Below are 21,755 nucleotides of genomic sequence, written 5' to 3'. Positions count from 1 at the left end.
GAGGGGTGGTTTCCCTGTCCCAAGAGCGCATTTTCAAGGTACAGGGCATAGTGTTAAGGTTCCTACAGTCCCCTATGGCCTCGGCACGAACATGGCTTCAGTTGCTAGGCAACATGGTGGCGACGATGGACATAGTTTGGCGTGCACGCCGGAGAATGAATCCCATTTAGCAGGCGTTAGCACAACAGTGGTCCCACTCGGAGAGCTACGAGAAGAATCTGGCTATTCCCCAGTGGTTGATACGTCACTTGCGGTGGTGGACAGATACCGGGAATCTATTCAAAGGTTTACCTCTGATGACCCGATACCGTCGCTCACAGTTCAGACGGATGCCTCCCTCACAGGGTTGTGGGGGGCGTCCTGGGCGACCTCACAGTGTCGGGACTATGATCCGACCACGAGGCGACCTTGCACATCAGTGTGCTGGAGTTGAGAGCTGTGACGTTGGTGTTCGAACGCTTCGTGGATGAGGTTCGAAGCCGAGTGGTTTGTCTAGAGATGGACAACCAGACGGCGATGTCATACATCCGGAAGCAAGGCGGCACTGTGTCTCCGTTGCTCCTTCAGGAGGCGTGGCAGTTTCTAGTATGGTGCGATCAGTTCAGCATAGGGGTTATGCCTGTCTATCTCCCAGGGGTCGACAGCGTGCGTGCAGATGCGCTCTCACGATGTGTTCTAGTTCCCCACGAGTGGTTGCTCAATCGGGAGATTTTCGGGATTATCTCCCAGTTGTTTGGGTAGTTCTAGGTGGATCTGTTTGCCTCTGGAGTGACGAACCAGATTCCGGCTTTTTGTTCTCGGATTCCAGATCTGAGAGCGATTGCCGCCGACGCCTTCCAGCTGGACTGGACAGACAGGGTGTTGTGGGCGTTTCCGCCAATTCCCCTGATTTCCAAAGCTCTGTCTCAGCTTGCCACCCAACCAGCGCGGCAACTAGTGCTTCTCGCACCTCTGTGGCCGTCTCAACGCTGGTTTCCGGTAATACTCAGGTTGCTAGTGCAGCCGCCTGTACTATTGCCGCGGCGACCGAACCTACTATCCCAGGATGGCCAGTCTCACCCCAATCCCAGGATTCAGTGGGTGGCCTGGCCACTGTCCGGAATCGTCTCCAAAAGAGCGGAATTCCTGCATCAGTTGCAGACACAATTCTGGCTTCGTGGACGGATTCCACGAATGTACAGTATGAGGATGATGAGCTTGTTATGTTTGCTGGTGTGGAAAGAGAGGGACTCTCGATCCCTTTTCTTCGACTGTAGTTGAAGTATTGGAGTTCTTACAGTCTCGTTTAGAATCTGGCTTAGCCGCTTCTATGATTCGAGGCTACTCCATGGCTATTTCAGCCTTCCACATACCCGTCGAGGGTGCCTTGTTGGGACAATACCCCCGGGTACAGCGTTTTCTTGCAGGCGTGGACAGACTGCGTCCGGTCGTGAAATTTGTCTCGAGTATTGGAATGGTTACCCACTCCTCTCGTTTATGACTTGGCCAACCTGTCGTTACAACTGTTAAGTTGGAAAACGACTTTTTAGTGGCGGTTACGTCTAGTAGACGTGTTAGCGACCTACATGTCAAGTTTTCAGACCCGGAACTTACTATGTTCCATAAGGATCGGGTTAGCGTTCGCTTACTGGATTCATACCGCCCAAAAATTCGATCATTCGCTTCGAATGACCGCGCCTATCGATCTAACTGGGTGCATGCTGCCTGCGTCGTCTGATAATACATGCCGTAAGGTTCATGTATTAGACGTTATGAAACCTCTTAAAGTTATATTAAGAGAATAGCCTTGCTCCGTAAGGAGAAACAGCTATTTTGCTGTTGTGGTGGCGAAATGGCTATCTATCCGACTGATACACAGACGGTATCCTGATGGATTGTATTGGCAGGCTGCAAGGTCTAAATACATAAAGGCTTATCTCCCCAAAAGGGGTTGTCAGCACATTCAGTGAGGGCAGTGGCCACGTCAGAACCATCATTACCAACTGAACAGACACTCACGAGAGTGTGCTCGGTTCGGTCAGTCAGTTCCCTGCTGTAGACGGAATAGTTCTGCTCAAGCTAATTAAGCTTTGTTAGATAACTATATCTGTTTGCACTCGGTGTTGGGTAACTATCCATTCCCATTTTATCGGCGGTGGTATTTGGTGATGGTTTCTTAGTCCCGCCCTCTTTGGCTGGGTGCCTTACTTTCCTTTCCATTTCCCTGCTTAGCTTGCTAGTGCGGTATGGACAAGGTTCAGTTTGGCGAGTGTCCCGTACATCCAGGTCTCCAAACTTTGATTTGGGTGGGCAGGGTTTGTCATTTTGGATTTCCCAAATTCTAGCCAATGGGCATGTAAGCTTTGACAAGCGGGTCCTCAGCTTTGTCACGCCCCTGCCTTGATTGACATCAGCGGTCAGGTCCATTCGATCGAATGGACTGTGCTGTCAGACAGAATACCACTCCCAATTGCTTTTCTTCAGGAGTCTGTTTAATGCTTATATGTACCCCAAGGAGGACTTCTTCTGAAAAAGAATTATACAAACCTGTAGAGGTTATGAATTCTTTGAAGAATGTCCTCCTTGGGGTACGAGTTTTTTGTTTTGTAAATATTTTATTATAAAAAATAGTTACAACTGTCGTAGGGATTTTTAATGGACATAAAAATGCTTATATGTACCCCAAGGAGGACATTCTTCAAAGAATTCATAACCTCTACAGGTTTGTATAAATTCAATGCATTAGTTTTTGATTGTCTGTTTCCTGAAACGTCTTTCTGAAACCATTGGTTTAGCCTGAATGTAAGTAAAAAGACCAAGGTTTTGTTTTGTCCATCTTTCTACTCTTCAAGTCTCAATTGATATAGGAAAGGGTCTTGGGCAAAAAAGAGTGGAAAGTGATCGCCCATGTCAGCTTGACATGGATTTACCAGACATTAGTACTAGTAGCATGGACCTTAGCCATAGACAAGGTGATGCGCTGTACTTCCTACTGACATGTTCAGGGGTTCTCTAGGAACTGATGTACCTTAGGTATAGACAAGGTGATGCGCTGTAGTTCCTACTGACATGTTCAGGGGCCCACTGGGAACTGATGGACCTCAGCTATAGACAAGGTGATGCACTGTAGTTCCTGCGGACATGTTCAGGGGTTCACTAAGAACTGATGTACCTTAGCTATAGACAAGGTGATGTACTGTAGTTCCTACTGACATGTTCAGGGGTCCACTTGGAACTGATGTACCTTAGCTATAGACAAGGTGATGCACTGCTTTTCCTACTGACATGTTCAGGGGCCCACTGGGAACTGATGTACCTCAGCTATAGACAAGGTGATGCACTGTAGTTCCTACTGACATGTTCAGGGGTCCACTAGGAACTGATGTACCTTAGCTATAGACAAGGTGATGTGCTGTAGTTCCTACTGACATGTTCATGGGTCCACTGGGAAACCATTTGCCATTATGTGTGATTGGAGCTAGCCATATTCAAGATTTAGGATGTACAGTCAGTACAAGTTTTGATGTATACTTAGCAATTGTTATTGACATTTATTTTAATCTTTTAAACTGAAAAGCAAACCTAAACCATATGTCCTTTAGTTGTTTTGCAGCTGATCACTTGATCGTCTTGATCTAGACTCGATTATTTACAGACAGCCGCCATATAGCTGGAATATTACTGAGTGCGGTGTAAAACTCGCTCACTCACTCACTCTAGATGGTAGCATCACTGTACAGCTGAGATTTCCAGTGAGATTTGAACATGTTGCCTCAATATTCTTTAAATATAGAAGACATTACATTTTCTCAGACAAATGTCCTGAGAAATGTATGAATGATTTGCTAAGTTTGTAACACTATTCTTTTGAATGAACAGTTTCATTACGTTAAGACCAAATTGTCCTTTATCTTGGTAATGGTCTGACAGCTGACCAGAGATCTCAGATAATTTTGAATGTAGTTGTTTAGCAATGCTGAACATTTTTATCCATACCTCATAATATGTGATTGTTTTTTTAACTTTGGTCATATCTGTTGCAGACATTTTTTTCCAAAGTGGCTGACATGGTTAAAGGCAGTACAGAACTGCCCAGGACAGACACACACTGGTTCTCTGAGAGTGGGGTCATTGACCTATTTGTGTTGTTGGGACCTCGGCCCAAGGATGTATTTTACCAGTATGGCGTGCTCACTGGAACCACAGAACTACCTCCGGTCAGTATCTTACCTGTGGTCAGGGAGGGAAACACCATTACCTGTGGTCAGGGATGGGGACACTGTTACCTGTGGTCAGGGATGGGGACAATATCACCTGTGGTCAGGGATGGGGACAATATCACCTGTGGTCAGGGATGGGGGACACTATCACCTGTTGTCAGGGAGGGAGACATCACCTGTGGTGACTAGATTATTTACAGACCAGCCTTGTAGCTGGAATGCTGCTGAGTGCAGCATTAAACAACAAACAGAGAAAGCATCCCCAATAGCCAAAGGGGAGGCAACTTCACCTGCTCATGACAGCTGGTCTCCTCTGTTCCAGCTGTTCTCCATTGCCTACCACCAGTGCAGATGGAACTACAATGATGAAGATGATGTGAAATCGTAAGTACTTATTCTAACTGTTCAGGTCATGTAATCAGTAGTATACTATGTAATTTTCTTTAGAGAAAGCTTTTGAAAAGATGTTTATAGAGGTTTGATAATATCCTTCTGATTTACCTTTACAGAGTTGCTGAAAACTTTGATAAATATGACATACCATTTGATGTGATCTGGCTGGATATTGAACACACCGATGGAAAACGGTGAGTACCACAGCATATAGAGGTCACTGGTGCAGGTGCTATGTACTATATGCACATATTTGCAACAACAGCAAGTTTCTACTGTTCAATAGGAAGTACAAAGTTAATCTTGTTAGACCCATCTGGAATAGACCACGGCAAAAGCACAAATCTCTGCGAGGTGGCATGGTAGTGACAGCTTGCACTGCCTTGAAGGAAATCACATCGAGTTGACCTGGATCCCCTCAGTGTTTGTGCATTGAGTTACCCTGTAGTCCTTGCTGCAGATACTTCACATGGGCCGGAGATAAGTTCCCCCACCCCCAGGAAATGGTGGACAACCTGGTTTCCCGGGGCAGGAAGCTGGTCACCATCGTGGACCCCCACTTGAAGAAGGATGACAACTACCATGTGTATTCTGACCTTAAAGCCCGGGACTACTATGTCAAGAACAAGGACAATGGGGAATATGAAGGCTGGTGCTGGCCAGGTGAGACAGAGTCATAGTCAGCCACATGACTCATGTTACTAGTGGAAAGTCAGTGTCTCTCAGTGTCTCCTTATGCACATTTCCTGCAGATGTGGCTGACCTCCATCTTTCGCTAGAGTTTCTGATCTGTATCTGTGTTAACCCTATATCTGTCTGTTTGCATCTGTTTGTGGATGTGTCTGACCAGTGTCTGTAGATGTGTTAACCGTCTATCTGTCTGTTTTCATCTGTTCCAGAATGGGATCTAGTAATTGGGCAACATTTTGCCTAACGTGGCTGATTCACTGTATCCCAGTTACATAGAATAATGCATGTCAGTCAGTTGATTGTCTGATCTAGACTTGATTGTTTACTGTCATCTAGCACGATAACTGCTGAGCATTACAGTACAAAACTGACCAAAAACATTCAGTCACCACATATCTACCTGATTACATCATTTGTCTGACCTATGTCTCCTTGTATATCAGACATATGTGAGATTTTCAGATGTGTTTCACCACCTTCATGCTTGCTGATGTGTTTTCTCTTCTTAGGGTCCTCAGCCTGGCCAGATTTCTTCAACCCTGCAGTACAGGAATGGTGGGCTGGCAAGTTTGCCTACACGGAATACCCAGGTTCATCTAAGGATCTCTTTGTGTGGAACGATATGAACGAGCCATCAGTTTTTAATGGTCCTGAGATCACATTCCAGAAAGATGTGAAACACCATGGTGACTGGGAAAACCGTGATGTCCACAATCTATATGGTTTCCTGGTGGTGAGTGTTCCTCCAGTGTAAAGACTATTTGACAATGCAGTTCTTGTAGTCAAGTTGTATCAGGTCTTGTTGTAGGTATTTAATGTCAGTTGTTCTACTTTTCAGCATAAAGCCACATGGGATGGGCTGATAAAAAGGTCAGATGGCCACCTCCGGCCTTTCCTGTTGACCAGGGCTTTCTTCGCAGGATCACAGAGATATGGTGAGGACTTGTTGCAGATTTATGTGGCATATAATGATTTGTCTCCTGAGTATGTCTAAATTGCCTTTGGTATCCCCTGCCTTAACACGGAATGGGGGACTGTGTATTCAGAAGCGTCTGTACGTCAGTACGTCCTGATTCTTGTTTACACGATCTCATGAACTGTTGTAACCAATTTCCTCCAATTTTTGTGACAACCTACTTTATGGGATTACACAAACACCAATTGATTTTGGTGACCTTGATCTTATTTTCAAGGTCACCATGACTCTTCTTAACGCAATATCTCATAAACTGTTGTACCCCATGTCTTCAAATTGGTGACAGACAACATTGGGACATTAGGTAGACACCAGTCGATTTGGGTGATCTTGACATTATCTTCAAGGTCACCTGGACTTTTTGACCTATTTTCAAGCTCTAGTTAAACTCATGCTTTGTTATAGCCAATGTCTTCAAATTTGGTGTAGCCTGTATTTGTGGATTACACAGACATCAATTGATGACCACGACACTTTGTTCATTTTTCAAACTTATGTTAACGTGATATCTCATAAAACACTGCAGCCAGTATCTTCAATTTTGTCGACAACCTGCATTGAGTAATTATACAGACACCAGTCTTTTCATGCATCTTGTGTGAGACCAAAAAGTGAAAAGTTGTGAATATGTTGTACATATTACAGTGTTCTTTAGCGTCGGGGGGTCATTGCCACATTAGAGGCAAGTACTTGTTGTACGTGTTATACCATTAATCTGAGAAGGTAAAATGTCTATATAACCTCTGTTGTACACGTTACACTAGTGAGCTGGGAAGGTAAAATGTCGTCTAGATTGCCTCTGTTTGTACACATTATAACAGTGAGCTGGGAAGGTAAAATTTTTATCTGTGTGTGCAGGTGCTGTATGGACTGGTGACAACATTGGTGAGTGGTCCCATCTGAAAGCTGCCAACCCAATGATCATGTCTCTAAACATAGTGGGCATCACGTTCTCTGGAGCTGATGTTGGCGGCTTCTTCCGAAACCCAGACACAGAGCTAATCACCAGATGGTACCAGGTATGCCACCTTTTGTATAGCAGTGTGCCTCAAACACTCTCTTCTTAAATCACCAGGCTGTGCCACACATCTGAGTAGTGAAGCACCTAAAGCTATAATGATTACCCTAACCAGGTGTTAGTAAAGTATTCCCTGCATGGTAGCAGGACTACTACATGCTTTATTAAAAGAATGACTAAACTACTTCACCAGGCAGGAGCATTCTACCCCTTCTTCCGAGCTCATGCTCACTTGGATACAAAGCGGCGAGAACCCTACCTCCTGCCTGAAGAGAACATGAAGGTGATCCGGGACGCTGTGAGGACCCGGTATACCCTGCTGTCCTACATATACACACAGTTCTACAAGTCCATTGAGAGCGGCAGTCCCATCTTTCAACCCATGTGGGTGGAGTTCCCTGAGGACACTTCAGGATTCGGCATAGATGATCAGTTCATGCTTGGTAAGGCATGAGAGATTAGACTTAGAGATTTTCAGAGGTGAAGAAGTAGTTAGAAATATTTATCCAGCTTCTTATCCAGCCCCACAAATAACTTTCTTGGCAGTTATTGTGTTTGTTTCCATTTATCTTGTATTAATTTAGATACTTTTATCCAGACAGGATATGTTGTAGTTTCCATCTTCATGTTGATGATGTAAACCAGAACCAATAATATGTGAAAGCATGTGGTTAGTTCATAAATGTCTATTAGCAAATGAATGAAAGACTTACCAAAAGCATTCAGTTACTTTCTGATACATGACATATGACAGTTCGTTCCCTTTCCTCCAGGACCTGCATTGTTGGTAAAGCCAGTGACGGAACAGGGAGCTTCAACAACCACTGTATACTTCCCCGAGGCAGGACAGGTAGGGCTTGCTTGTACACTGGTGATCAACAGGATGAGGGAGTTACGAATGTTTGTCCACATTCAAAGTGGGAGTGTGATACTCACTTGATCATGTTACAGTCCATAAAAGTAAGTGAGTTAATATTTAACGTCACATCGGCAATGTTTCAGCCAAATAATGAAGAGTGTAATCCATAAAAAAAAACTGTTATATGAAAAAGCAAGAGACTTTACAGTGTTTAGAAATGTTTATAAATGTCTGTCACATTCCATAGATCAGTGAGAGACAATAGTTTCTGGAAATGCAGTGTACTTCACATTTCAGCTGTGGTACGACCTGTTCACATATGAAGTACACCAGGGAAGTCAGGAAAAGAGCGTGGTGGGAACTCTCGATAAGGTAGGCCAGTTCACAAGGGTCACATAATCACCTCTCATCACCTGGTTGGGCATCACTTAAGTGGTGTATGAATCTACATCAAAACTTTACTAAATGAACTTCATATCCATGAAGTTGTATGTCTCCTCATGCTTCTAGTATGGCAATCAAACCAATGCATATGCTTGTCTCAAATGTTTCTATATTAGTGTCAGAGATCTTTTGCAGCCTGAAAGTAATTGATGTTTAATGCCATCATACATGTGATTATCTTGCTCAGATTCCCGCTTACCAGAGAGGAGGCACCATTGTACCTAGGAAAATGAGAATCAGGAGGTCATCCACCCTTATGCATGATGATCCATTTACTCTGGTTATCTGCCTTGACAAGCAGGTAAGTACTATAACTGACTGAATGCTGCCAGCAAAACCACTACCTGTCTATTACGTAATCGGGAATATGACTTTTGAGTCAACAGGTCATGACAGTCAATAGTTTGCTAAACAACCCTGAACAGTGACATTTCTCCAGGGTTTTGTAGGCGTACATGCAAGAACTTGTTATGGTTTCCTGTCTCTGGCATTTCAACTCTGGAGACCCGTGAAGGTCTTCAGTGACCCATGCTTGCCACAAAAGGCAACTGTGCTTGTCGTAGGAGGCGACTAACAGGATCTGGTGGTCAGGCTCGCTGACTTTGTTGACACATGTCATCAGTGCCTAATTGTGCAGATCGATGCTCATGTTGTTGATCACTGGATTGTCTGGTCCAGACTCAATTATTTACAAACTGCCGCCACATAGCTCCAGTATATTGTTTAGTGCGTGGAAAAAATAAACTCACTCACTTATTCATTCAGCTGTGGAATATCTGGATTATTGTTTGACTCTGTTCCAAAAGTTTGTCTGGGTAAATTATTCACGAATTTATCTGAGGAACTGTGCTTGTTATGGAAAATACAGTATTTTACTGGATTCTCTCTTCTTGGTGATGGTGTGGTTATCATTAGATAAGTTTTCCTTTTCTTCTTAACAGGAGGAGGCTCAGGGAGAATTATATACAGATGACTACCATACATTCCAGTATAAAAATGGCCACTATGTTTATAGAGGTTTCACCTATAAGGACAACACTCTTGAGAGCAAGTAAGTACAGATATGTCAGACTGCTCTGTATTGCACTAGGTTGTTTAGTCAAGGGGGATCACTAAAGGGAATAAGTAAACAATGATTGTACCACCCTTTAGTCAATAATATTGAGAGATTTGGAAAATGTCTCAAGGGACACTGATGTTGCCATAGATGTTTCGCCTTCTAGTAGTTTTGAAATCAGGGACTATCACTACCATTCATTAGTTTAAAGCGTGGTTATTGTTGCATTCCTGACAAGATTTTACATTTCTTCTTTCAGAAATTTAGATCCCAAAGGAAGTTACCCAACAAAAGAGTGGCTTGAAAAAGTTATAATAGTGGGAGTTACCAGAGCTCCCCAAAAAGTTGTTCTTCAGTCAGGTAAGCAGACTCCCCAAACAGATGTTCTTCAATCGGGTAAACACGTTCCCCAAACAGATGTTCTTCAATCAAGTAAGCACGCTTCCCCAAACAGTTCTTCAGTCAGGTAAACACACTCCCCAAACTGTTGTTCTTCAGTCCGGTAAGCACACTCCCCAAACTGTTGTTCTTCAGTCCGGTAAGCACACTCCCCAAACTGATGTTCTTCAGTCCGGTAAGCACACTCCCCAAACTGTTGTTCTTCAGTCTGGTAAGCAGACTCCCCAAACCATTGTTCTTTAATCAGGTAAGCAGACTCCCCAAACTGTTGTTCTTCAGTCAGGAAAGCAGACTCTCCAAACTGGTGTTCTTTAATCACGTGAGCACACTCCCCAAACAGTTGTCTGTTTATCAGGCAAGCACACTCCCCAAACAGTTGTTCTTTAGTCTGGTAAGCACACTCCCCAAACAGTTGTTCTTTAATCAGGTAAGCACACTCCCCAAACAGTTGTTCTTTAATTACGTAAGCACACTCCCCAAACAGTTATTCGTTTATCAGGTAAGCACACTCCCCAAACAGTTGTTCTTTAGTCTGGTAAGCAGACTGATCGGTCATTGGCTCCCTCCTTCTGCAAGCTGTCAGTCTTCTGCTGTTTATTTTGTTGACATTTACATAGACAGATTCGTTCATAAAAATGCATAAAATCGGTAATTTACAATGTCATTAGGTTGTCTGAAAATACATCCACGTGCAAAATCAAATGAAAATGAATGAAATGAAAATTCTCTTGTCCCGGGCATCAGGCGATGGGATTTTTTAACTCCTTGACGGTCAGATTGTGAAAGACTAAGAGCCAGTTTGTGTCATTTTGCGTCATTTCATGAAATTTCATTCCGTCTTTGTGTGGTGGACGGGTGTGTGAGGTGGGATTGCTCTGGACACAGCAAGTGTCGAAGAAACAGGTGTAAATGCTTCAAAGTCAAGCTGAAGTGCAACAGTTGCTGCCACAATAGTTTTTAGTGTTGGTGACAATGAGTGATGTTGAAATTGCAATCCGCTTTTGTAGATTAAGTTATTAATTGAAATTTCATGAAATGACATGAATTTATGATTGTTCTTACACAAAATGATGCGAAATGGCTGATCCTCTAAGTCATTTCGCGAAGTGGCGGAACCTTTTAGTCATTTCATGAAAGTATTGATTTCTCAATCTGACTGTAACATACACACATAATGCTAAAGCAGTACACTGGAATGTCATATATTCTCTTCACTTGACTTATCCCTTACATATACATTTTCTCTTTGCAGCCGGAGTCACAAAGAATCTCGGCTTCAAGTTGGATTCAGCCAAACATGTTCTTACAATTCGCAAGCCGGGAATTAATATAGCTCAAGATTTCACCATTTCTGTCAATTAATGCATAACTTTCATTTAGTTAATTAAAAAACACCTTTTGATAATTTCCATGTTAACTGATTTACCAATCATGACGCCTTCAATGAAAGTTTTATTCATCCTAGTATATATACTGTTATGGAAATTCCTCTTCTGTTAGTGCTGAATGAATGATCAAATAGTGCTATTTACAGTGAATTAAGTTGAACATAATCTTGAACTAATTACCAGAAAATATGTATTGTTATTGCACCACATATTGGTATCCAGTTGTACAACACAGGAAATCCCTTGGTGATGAAAGCGCAGTGAATTCAGTCTGATATTATCTGTCTGCTTCCTCAAGTAGTTACTTGGCCTATGTACACGCACCATTAGCAGTACACTTGAAACCCAGTCCTCTGCATGCAGATAAGTCAGCTATGGATCTATTTTGCTGATAGGCTTTGCTTTGAAATGCATTGAAATGCTCCTCCTTTCTTTGGCTAAGTATGAAAAAACGGAGGGTTTTTTTGTTTGTTTTTTTTTCCTCCCTGTTTTTCAGTAGAGGCTGGGTGCCATTGACATTGAATGTATGTCAACCATTTCCTGTGCTTGTGTTTGTGGTCCACTGATTGTGCCTGTGTATAAATAAGGGCATTGTGTTTTGTGAGTACATTTCTGTTAGCACGGGGTAGGCAGGGTTAATGCAGTGTGTTCAGCTCAACTGATCCCAGACACTTTGGCTCAGAATGTCTTTAACATTGTGTTCATCCATGTATGTTTAGAATATTCATTTCATCTAAGTCTCATGCTGACTGACCAACAGTGCTATGTTTTAATGGGTCTATTTATTGAAAGTTATGTAAAATGTTGAAAATGTTTGTTGCCTTCACTTGGTTCCACAGAGACTGAAACTTACAAAAATTGTGCTAATGGAATCTTGGATGAAATACCATGTTTATTTACAAGTTGGAGTTGTACCGTGTATGCATGTATGAAAGATGAGACAATGTGGTGAATGTTTGGAGGAAAAGAAATAAACATTTTCATGAATATGTGTTTTGAAAATTCTTCACATTATGCTGCTGAGATTACAGTAATTAGAGTGAAGCTGATGAGAGGTTCTCTCCTGCTGACAAGATATGATGCCTTGGAATCAGGATACATAACTTCAGTCCCCAAAGGAGCATACTGTATCTGCTGCAAGCATTAATACAAATATACACTAATCAGGAAATATATTAACAGTGTATGTTGAGTTAAGTTTGTACTTGTCAATACTGAGGAATGCAGCTGAGTAAGTTTGTGGGACATCCAGGTCCATGGCAGTAATTAATTTAGGAAATGTTTTTAACCACTGAGCCAGTAGTAAAGTTTTTGCCAGGAGAGTATCGGTGTGTCCACTTCTGTTTAATTGATGACTAGGTACTGTATGTAAGATACTGAGATTGCCACACTATCTCTCCTCCTGTCCTTTTTACAGGCCAGTTGATTTGACTGAATTTTGACAGGACCTATTTATTGTTTTCATCATTGAACATGCTTGTTACTATTATTTTTAACATTAAGAACTTAAAAAGACGTACTTAAATGGAAACTGTAAAATTACTGTTGTACAGAATTCAGTAAAACACTTGATTTGACCATCATTTTGTTTTATTTGTTTGACTTGCCTGACATAGTTTCATGCCAGTGTCTGCAGGTGGAGGTTCTGAATGTGAATTGCTGCCTTTTCCGTTCCATATCAACCAAATTTTTTTTCTGGTCATGTATCTTTAACAAATATCAAGCTGAAACAATAAGAACATTGTTTTGCTAACAACTTTAATTCTGCATATTACTGTCTAAAGGTATAACACACACACCAGTGAAAACTCTTCTGCAGAGGGGTGATGAGGTAGCCTAGTGGTTAAAGCATTCCCTTGTCACACCAAAGACCCAGGTTTGATTCCTCATGTGGGTACAATGTGTGGAGACAACGTCTGGTATCCCCTGCCATGATATTGCTGGAATGTTGCTAAATGCAGCAGAACACTTCACTCAATTTTGCAGAATGATGTAAATCTGCTTTTGAAAATCATGATTGGAAAATCAGACAAGAGACTTGTTATTTTCTTTTGGCAATTATAACGCTGTGATCCATTTCAGTGTATGCCATCATCCATCCTAGCAACAGACAATGCAGAGGACAGCAGGCTTTTGTGGTGAATGTTGTGCTCAGTTTTGTAATGGCACAGACTGACAAGGAACCATGTTGTCCAACCTATCACATTCGCCTCACTATGAAACTAATCATCTCACTCAGTTGCCTTTTGGATCTTGCCTATTGGCCAGTCACACTGCATATGAAAGTATATTTTTGTTAAAATCTTGTTTATATTTCTTTAGACAAAGAAGGTGGAACTGCTGAAAATGTGAGCTAAAAGACATGACACATGCAGACATATTTTCACATTTTATTTGTGTGTCCTTATAAATTCATAATACAAATACATTGACACATGTAGATTGCATAGAGATTCTCTTCCAGTCCGTATGATGTAGCTAGCACTGGCAGGCTGGTGGGCAACATGGCTATGTGGGAGTTGCTGCAGCAAACAAGTGGCAAATCAAATTTCATATAACATAATCACCATTCTCTTCAAATACACTGAACACCACCACAATAATGGACAACATTTTGACAAACAACCTGGACAGGTGACTTCTATCTATATATGGCATTATTGCAGGATACAACACAAACCTGACACTTTTCTTCATATTTAGAATTTTACATGCTGTCCAAAATGTCGTAAACTGTGCATAAAACAATGATCAAAGGCTGTTTCCAAAATGGACAAATGTATGTTGGATTACTTTTCTCAGGTTGGATTCCTCCGAACTGAGTCGGAGACATCCGCTGCCCTGGTGTGTAAAATACAACTACTTATAAGCACAACCATCACATACTAATCACTGTCCATCAACCAGGGAGATTCGATTCCTGATGGAAACCACTACAATTAAGTTGATATATAAATAACTATAAGCACCATATTTGCAGATGACAGCTATATACAAGTATAATATAAACATAAGCAACACTGTGACTTTTTTTTTAATTAACACAGATTAATTACATACTGCATATCTGCATGTATTTGTGAGTACAATGAAAACATTCCATCACATCTCTAAGTAACTGAAATAACAGGGAAATGAGGAGTCAGGAATTGATCACATAAATAATAGTGTTACAGGTGCAATAAACCAGGTACATACACTATCCCATAAATATGCGAACAAACAAGCTGGAACGACTTTTACTTAAAAATAAACCACTCCTTTGTTTAACCCAATTGTTCAGGTGGGGGGGTTCCCTAATACCTGGGTGATTGTGTTGACAAACGTGGCTGTGATTCATATGGTGCTAGATGATGAAAGGGCTGTTGCACTCAAACACATCCATACATGGCTTCTGAAGTCACTTGAGTGATATATATCTTAAAATTTGATTATTTTATACTGGGAAGTGTGTTTCCAAAGAACAATCCGTGACACATATATTTATAACTATGAAACAAACACAGTAAACTGCATATCTGCTGACTTAACATGCATGCATGGTGCTGTGACAGCTGAAGCTGTAGTCACAGATGTTGTTGCAGCTGGAAAACCAGTAAATGAGAGACGGGGAACAGAATGAAAGATGCAAGCACAAATCCTGATTACAATTAAACAGTAAAAGCTGAACAAATTAAAATGGAATATACCCCATGCTTTGATGGTGCTGACTCTCAAATCATCATAATACAAACGTGTGTACAAGCCAAAGCCATGAACTGCTAGAATACAATGTATCAAATGTGATTTAGTCCAACACACTCTATATGAAACCATAGGTAAGTGAGCTTATTGTCTCTCCACAAAAAATAGTTTGCTAGTTTTTTTTTCTGAACAGGTTACCTTGACATTTAGAACACATCAGCCCCAACCACTGGGTTAACATTCTAAATACATGTATGTAATATGTATTACACAGTATTTCACAATGGGCATATGTCTCTGAACATATATTTCACAGCAGCAGTGTCTAGGTAAGGAAGGAATGAGTGAGTGTATGCTCCCTCACCTTCACCAAGATGTTCATCCTGACAACACACGCTGTTGGTTTCCCTAACAAGAAAAGCATATCAAGTCCGAATTAGCACATCTTCGGCACAGTAAATCATATCTAGTAGTTAGTACCTATTCAATGGAACCCATATTGAATATTTTGAACACTGCTTCGAACATCTAAAATATATCATACAACATGGCCATAAATTGTTTGAAAAATTCTCATTACATTAAACTGCAAATTTGAATATAAAGTTATAGTTGTTTTGCTTGATACTGGCACATCTGTACAACATACTTTATTTTCACTCCTTGTCATTCTGGAACTTGTTGATGAGAGACCTCACCCATCCTTTCATGATAACAAGGTTCTCAATATCTGTGCTTAACTGGTCAAGCCTGCCCAGTGAGCGTGCTGACCTGAGACCACACAGTTCTGGTGAGCTCTCTCTGCCGTGTTCTGATTCTGCCCGCACATGATGGTGGATGAACTGATTACCACCATAGGAGTGACTGATGCCACCACCAACCACAGCAAAGTGTGGCCCTGAGATGCCAGATGAACAGCTGGAGCTGATGGATGTGTTCGAGCTGCTGTTGATGGAGCCGATGTTGCTGCTGGAACTAGGATGCCAGCTTTTGGACTGGCCAAACCTTGACTCTGCAGTCAGTGACTGCTGAATATCTTTCACAGATTTGGGTTGCACCAACTCGCGTTCTTCACTAGTGTTTCTACTGCTGTGTCTGGAATATTGTGAAGCCTGTTGCAGAGTCTGGAGTCGCTGACGAATCCCAGAGCCTGGTTCCCTACGTTTAACCTCTACAGTAAGTGGAGGCTTTGGTTTACTCCTTTCCTCCAAGATCTGAACAAAGTCTTTGATTGATCGTCTTGGTTTCTTTGGGGTTTCCTTCACAACCTTCTGTTTGGGATCGATATTGATGTCACAGAACACTGGAGAATCCCGAAAAACCTCTGAGTCAAAAGCTATAGACAAACGGCGTTCATAAAAACTATCAACAGAATCAGCAGACGATTCTGACTGAGTACGTGCCCTAGACATGTTTGGCTCTTTCCCTCTAGTGTCCATGATGGTAGCCTCGTCTTTTTTCTGTTCAGTTTCTTCTATGTCCATTTGCTTGACAGGAGGTGTTGTGATGTTGCTGACAGGAGCTGTGGTCTCCATGGAATTACTGTCAGTCACATCACTTTGCATAGAAAAGCCAGAGTCTGACTGCTGAATTTCAATGTTGTTGAGAGGTAAAGGACTCTGATTTTCACCCGATGAAGGCATAATTGGTAAAGACAAGCGGGCCTGAGGTTCAGGGGTAGTCTCTTTACTCGAAAGTTCATAAGAAGAAAGAGAATCACTATCCCTCAGAACACAGGCACTGTGTGGTCTTAATTTATTAGTAATCAAGGCCTCCACATTGGGTGGGAGAGAATTTGCCATCCTGGACCCAATAGAGTCTCCACCAAGCCCTCTCTGCCTCAAGAATGTCCTCAGTTCCTCATCATCCTCCAGAAGATGCTGCTGCCTCTTCAGCTTCTCTGTTCCTTTCTTGCGTCCATGTGGCGAGTCCAGAGTTTCACACGAAGAGTTTTTACTCTTTAAATCATCCACCTTCTCATCATCGGACATAAGCAAGGATGATGGACGGACATCAGAAACACTTGAAATTGATGAATGCCCATCACTGTCCTCCAAACGTTTTGAAATTTTTGATGTCCAGCTGTGAATCTTGTGTTTGAGTGTATCCATGATCCCTTCACTGGAGCTGCTGGAATGGCTTTCGTAAGATGATGTAGAGATATTTGAATGTCTGTTTCCTTTCTCAAACTCATTGTAATGGAAAACAGGGAGATTTGTAGGAAACTTACATGATGGTGAAGAATCATTGTCCCTGGACTTTCTCATATAATCCTCCATCTCAGCTACCATTCTTTCACTATCTGTGAATCCCTCACAATCGAAAGATGAAGGTCTGTTGGTGGAAGGTTGAGCAATGGTCTTTGATTTGGTCAAAGGTGTGGAATTAGATCTGTTGAGCTGATGACGTGAGAGATGGTCAGGATGGGGGAACTTTGGTGATGTTGATGACACTATGATTGAGGGAACACTTGAGGCTACAGTTACCTTGGGGATTTCTGGAACAGTGTCATAGGTTGAGACTGGTCTAGATGCCAAATTGTTTGTGTTCCGCTTCATGGGTTTGGGAGAGTTATAGTCCTGCTTCACCACTGTGGGACTTTTCGGTGGTGTCATTGTCCCTCTAGGTGGTGTACAATATTTGGAAAAATACTTCTGGTTCTCAGTATCATTTAATGAATTTCGGTTAACGTATACCATCCAGTCCATATTTTCACGACTACCACTCTTAGGATCAATAGACTCAGAACATTTCGTCAGTTTATGCCCCTGAGGTTTCACAGAGAGACTTGACACACTGGCAGATCCAGAGAGCTTCTTAACTTCAGGATTCTTTACCCATGGGTCTTCTGATAAGTGTGACACATCGGTCATTGATCCTTTGGTCAGCTTCTCCGTGCTGCCCCAGTTTGTGAGCTTGGCATTGATTCCTGTCTTGGAGGAAGCATCACAGTCCACAGAGAGGTGTTTCACAGTATACACAGGGTGACGCAATGCTTTCACTGTCAGGTTTTCAAGGGACTTTTTGGAAAAAGTGTCATGGAAAGCAGGAATGCTTCTACCTTGCTCTTTCTGAGCATTTTTCGTCCACTGTTTTGTCTGAAGATTCACTAGACTTCCTTGTTTGTTCTTTGTCCAAGAGTTCAAATTCATCATCCCGCTATCCTTGGGATTTTGTGTCTTTGGATCTTTGGATGGGGGTGTGATATTTAAAACTGGCATACTGGTGTATCTACTCTCCTTGGTTTTCTTGGGTATGTCTCCATCAGAAAATTCCCCCAAATCTGATCTACTATTAAACACAACATCATTATACTCTTTCAACCCATCTTGTGTGAGACTTGGATCATCCATATCACTTTCTGAATCTGAATCAATGCTGGGTACAACATCACCAAGATCTTGTGAGGTGATTGGTCTCATCCTGGTTGCAAGACGGAAACTTTTGGCTCGACGAACATTGTCAGAGGAAGCATCTTTGGTAGAAGTGTCCTTATGGGTAGATGTGAGCGGATCCACAGACCTGTGGAAACTCTTAGATGTGTCTTCAATCCCTGCAGACTGGGAGGATATATCACTTTGGGTTGTGGTTCTTGAGATAGAGGTGCCCTCACTGGATGTGTCAGTCACACTTTGTTGACTCTGGAAAAATATAATGCACTGATATCAGGCTCTGACATGTTTTCAGAATATTTTCTGTATATAATTACAGTCTTCTCCAACTTCTCAAGCTTCATTTATAAATATGGAACCTCCGTTAAAACAGTACTCAGTACATTAGAACGAATAATTCTATGCACGTAACAAGATCTAATTGGCCAACCTTCTTGTGCTCTGGAGTTGTCTCCCTTGTTCCTCTGGATGCTGAAGAGTGTGACTGTCGTCTCTCCATGAGTGGTGACTGTAACAAACAGACAGTTTGTAGATGGAAACGTTTAAAATATAGCAACATCATCTCAGTCTTATTTGAATCTTCAGCTGAACATAGTTAATCATTGAGAATGTCACAAAACAATAATGCTTATTTTTCAATGTCTGTGTAAAATTCTGCAGGTAGTTACAAGGATATGCTTTTATGAATATTTACATTCAGCAAATTCCAATATCTACATGAGTCTTGGTAGATGGTAACGTAAAACTAGCCAGGGTAACTATTAGGCTGAGTTACAGCACCGTCTGCTTGCCACCCGGAAGAGCCGGGTTCGATTTCCCACATTATTATTCTGCTGTGATATTGCTGGAATTTTGTTAAGAGCGGTGTAAAAGTAAACTCACTCGCTCCCTCCCTCCCTCACTCATTCACTCACTCAAACATAAATGTTAGATATTAACAAATTAGAAACCAGGAGCTGACATGATGTAAATCCCCAATTCTATATGTGTGACGGATACAAGTGACAACACTGAAGGATATACTTACTGTTCTAGGGCTGATGTCTCCCTGAAATAGACAAACACATCATTGATGCGTACAAACTTATAGTCTTCCTCTCAGTAGGCATTGTCCATTGTAAAAGTATTATTTGATTTGCTCTTTTTTAAATATATTTTTTAAATATATTCCTGTAAAACCTGTTTGGTAGACCAAATTAACAAAGTATTTTATGACAATGAAGCAATCTCAAGACCAGACATGACTTTTCAGTGATGTCCTCATGGCTCACAGAGACCTCTTTTACACACACTGCTGCTACAAAGAGGACGTAGATAGAAGCATTGAAACATATACTTACTTTTCTGTTTCCAGCTGTAGAAAGGAAAAGAAAAGAGAGAAAATGAAATATAGATTCTGCAGTTTCTATTTGATGATTTGTATTATTTTATTATGATACTCTTAACATACAGTACTATGGATGGGATTCTTACTGTACATTGGAAGCCTATTTCTAGCATCCCCAGCTGTGATATTGCTGTATTTCTAGCATCCCCAGCTGTGATATTGCTGTATTTCTAGCATCCCCAGCTGTGATATTGCTGTATTTCTAGCATCCCCAGCTGTGATATTGCTGGAATACTGCTAAAAACTAAACTCACTCACTCTTGCTGTACATTGGAAGCCTATTTCTAGCATCCCCAGCTGTAATATTGCTGTATTTCTAGCATCCCCAGCTGTGATATTGCTGTATTTCTAGCATCCCCAGCTGTGATATTGCTGGAATACTGCTAAAAACTAAACTCACTCACTCTTGCTGTACATTGGAAGCCTATTTCTAGCATCCCCAGCTGTGATATTGCTGGAATACTGCTAAAAACTAAACTCACTCACTCTTACTGTACATTGGAAGCCTATTTCTAGCATCCCCAGCTGTAATATTGCTGTATTTCTAGCATCCCCAGCTGTGATATTGCTGTATTTCTAGCATCCCCAGCTGTGATATTGCTGGAATACTGCTAAAAACTAAACTCACTCACTCTTGCTGTACATTGGAAGCCTATTTCTAGCATCCCCAGCTGTGATATTGCTGGAATACTGCTAAAAACAAAACTCACTCACTCTTGCTGTACATTGGAAGCCTATTTCTAGCATCCCCAGCTGTGATATTGCTGGAATACTGCTAAAAACTAAACTCACTCACTCTTACTGTACATTGGAAGCCTATTTCTAGCATCCCCAGCTGTAATATTGCTGTATTTCTAGCATCCCCAGCTGTGATATTGCTGTATTTCTAGCATCCCCAGCTGTGATATTGCTGGAATACTGCTAAAAACTAAACTCACTCACTCTTGCTGTACATTGGAAGCCTATTTCTAGCATCCCCAGCTGTGATATTGCTGGAATACTGCTAAAAACAAAACTCACTCACTCTTGCTGTACATTGGAAGCCTATTTCTAGCATCCCCAGCTGTGATATTGCTGGAATACTGCTAAAAACAAAACTCACTCACTCTTGCTGTACATTGGAAGCCTATTTCTAGCATCCCCAGCTGTGATATTGCTGGAATACTGCTAAAAACCAAACTCACTCACTCTTGCTGTACATTGGAAGCCTATTTCTAGCATCCCCAGCTGTGATATTGCTGGAATACTGCTAAAAACCAAACTCACTCACTCTTGCTGTACATTAGTTATGCAAGAGCAAGAAGGAAGATCTCTGGTTACAATATGTGGTCTCATGCTGCATTCAGCAATATTCCAGCTATATGGTAAACATCTGTAAATAACTGAGTCTGAACCAGACAATCCCGTGATCAACAGCATGAGCATCCATCTACACAACTGGGATACAATGACATGTGTCAACCAAGTCAGCAAACTTGACCACCCTATCCCATTAGTCGCCTGTTATGACAAGCATGGGTTACTGATGATCAATTCTAACCCAGATCTTCATGGATCATGTAGCAACATACACCCCAATGTCAAATAACATAAACTTACATGATCCTCTCTTTGCTTTCTGGGGCTTCAACAGATCTGAAACAAATATATCAATCATTAGGTTCTGCCAACTCATGGTAACAAAGCAAGAAGAGGCACATCTATGGATCATGCTTGATATATGTACGGCATTTGCTGAAGCTAGCATCAATAGTTTAGGAGATCTGCTTCGGACATGATGAGTCATCCTCATAAGCACAGCCTAAGTCATGTTTTCATCGATAGAGCAAAAAATAAAATTCATATCAGGATCTAACAAAAGGCACACCT

The 21,755-nt window shown here is 41.6% G+C and overlaps 2 protein-coding genes across 6 annotated transcripts in view; one reads left to right on the top strand and one right to left on the bottom strand.

Annotated features, from left to right (window-relative positions):
• The window catches only part of LOC137295390 (neutral alpha-glucosidase AB-like), a 32,140-nt gene extending 19,730 nt beyond the window's left edge, over positions 1–12,410 (top strand). For both annotated transcript variants that reach the window (XM_067826728.1, XM_067826727.1), the window contains exons 10-23: positions 4,023–4,196; positions 4,522–4,583; positions 4,709–4,786; positions 5,053–5,255; positions 5,792–6,015; positions 6,121–6,217; positions 7,117–7,277; positions 7,470–7,719; positions 8,050–8,126; positions 8,433–8,507; positions 8,767–8,880; positions 9,521–9,630; positions 9,896–9,996; positions 11,288–12,410. In XM_067826728.1, coding sequence (XP_067682829.1) covers positions 4,023–4,196; positions 4,522–4,583; positions 4,709–4,786; positions 5,053–5,255; positions 5,792–6,015; positions 6,121–6,217; positions 7,117–7,277; positions 7,470–7,719; positions 8,050–8,126; positions 8,433–8,507; positions 8,767–8,880; positions 9,521–9,630; positions 9,896–9,996; positions 11,288–11,397 — 1,836 coding nt within the window. In that variant the 3' untranslated portion in view covers positions 11,398–12,410. The remainder of the gene's footprint in view (positions 1–4,022; positions 4,197–4,521; positions 4,584–4,708; positions 4,787–5,052; positions 5,256–5,791; positions 6,016–6,120; positions 6,218–7,116; positions 7,278–7,469; positions 7,720–8,049; positions 8,127–8,432; positions 8,508–8,766; positions 8,881–9,520; positions 9,631–9,895; positions 9,997–11,287) is intronic.
• Positions 12,411–13,799: 1,389 nt separating this feature from the next.
• Positions 13,800–21,755, bottom strand: part of LOC137294684 (uncharacterized) — a 90,499-nt gene continuing 82,543 nt past the window's right edge. For 3 of the 4 annotated variants that reach the window (XM_067825756.1, XM_067825759.1, XM_067825758.1), the window contains 5 exons: positions 21,486–21,521; positions 19,840–19,853; positions 19,527–19,547; positions 18,930–19,007; positions 13,800–18,748 (listed from right to left, as the gene is read on the bottom strand). In XM_067825756.1, coding sequence (XP_067681857.1) covers positions 15,764–18,748; positions 18,930–19,007; positions 19,527–19,547; positions 19,840–19,853; positions 21,486–21,521 — 3,134 coding nt within the window. In that variant the 3' untranslated portion in view covers positions 13,800–15,763. The remainder of the gene's footprint in view (positions 18,749–18,929; positions 19,008–19,526; positions 19,548–19,839; positions 19,854–21,485; positions 21,522–21,755) is intronic. The other variant, XM_067825757.1, reaches the window with a different exon arrangement.

The sequence above is a fragment of the Haliotis asinina genome, chromosome 8, assembly GCF_037392515.1.
Source record: "Haliotis asinina isolate JCU_RB_2024 chromosome 8, JCU_Hal_asi_v2, whole genome shotgun sequence".
Taxonomy (NCBI): domain Eukaryota; kingdom Metazoa; phylum Mollusca; class Gastropoda; order Lepetellida; family Haliotidae; genus Haliotis; species Haliotis asinina.
The sequence above is the reverse complement of the archived record's forward strand: the minus strand, read 5'-3'. Positions and strand labels throughout refer to the sequence as shown.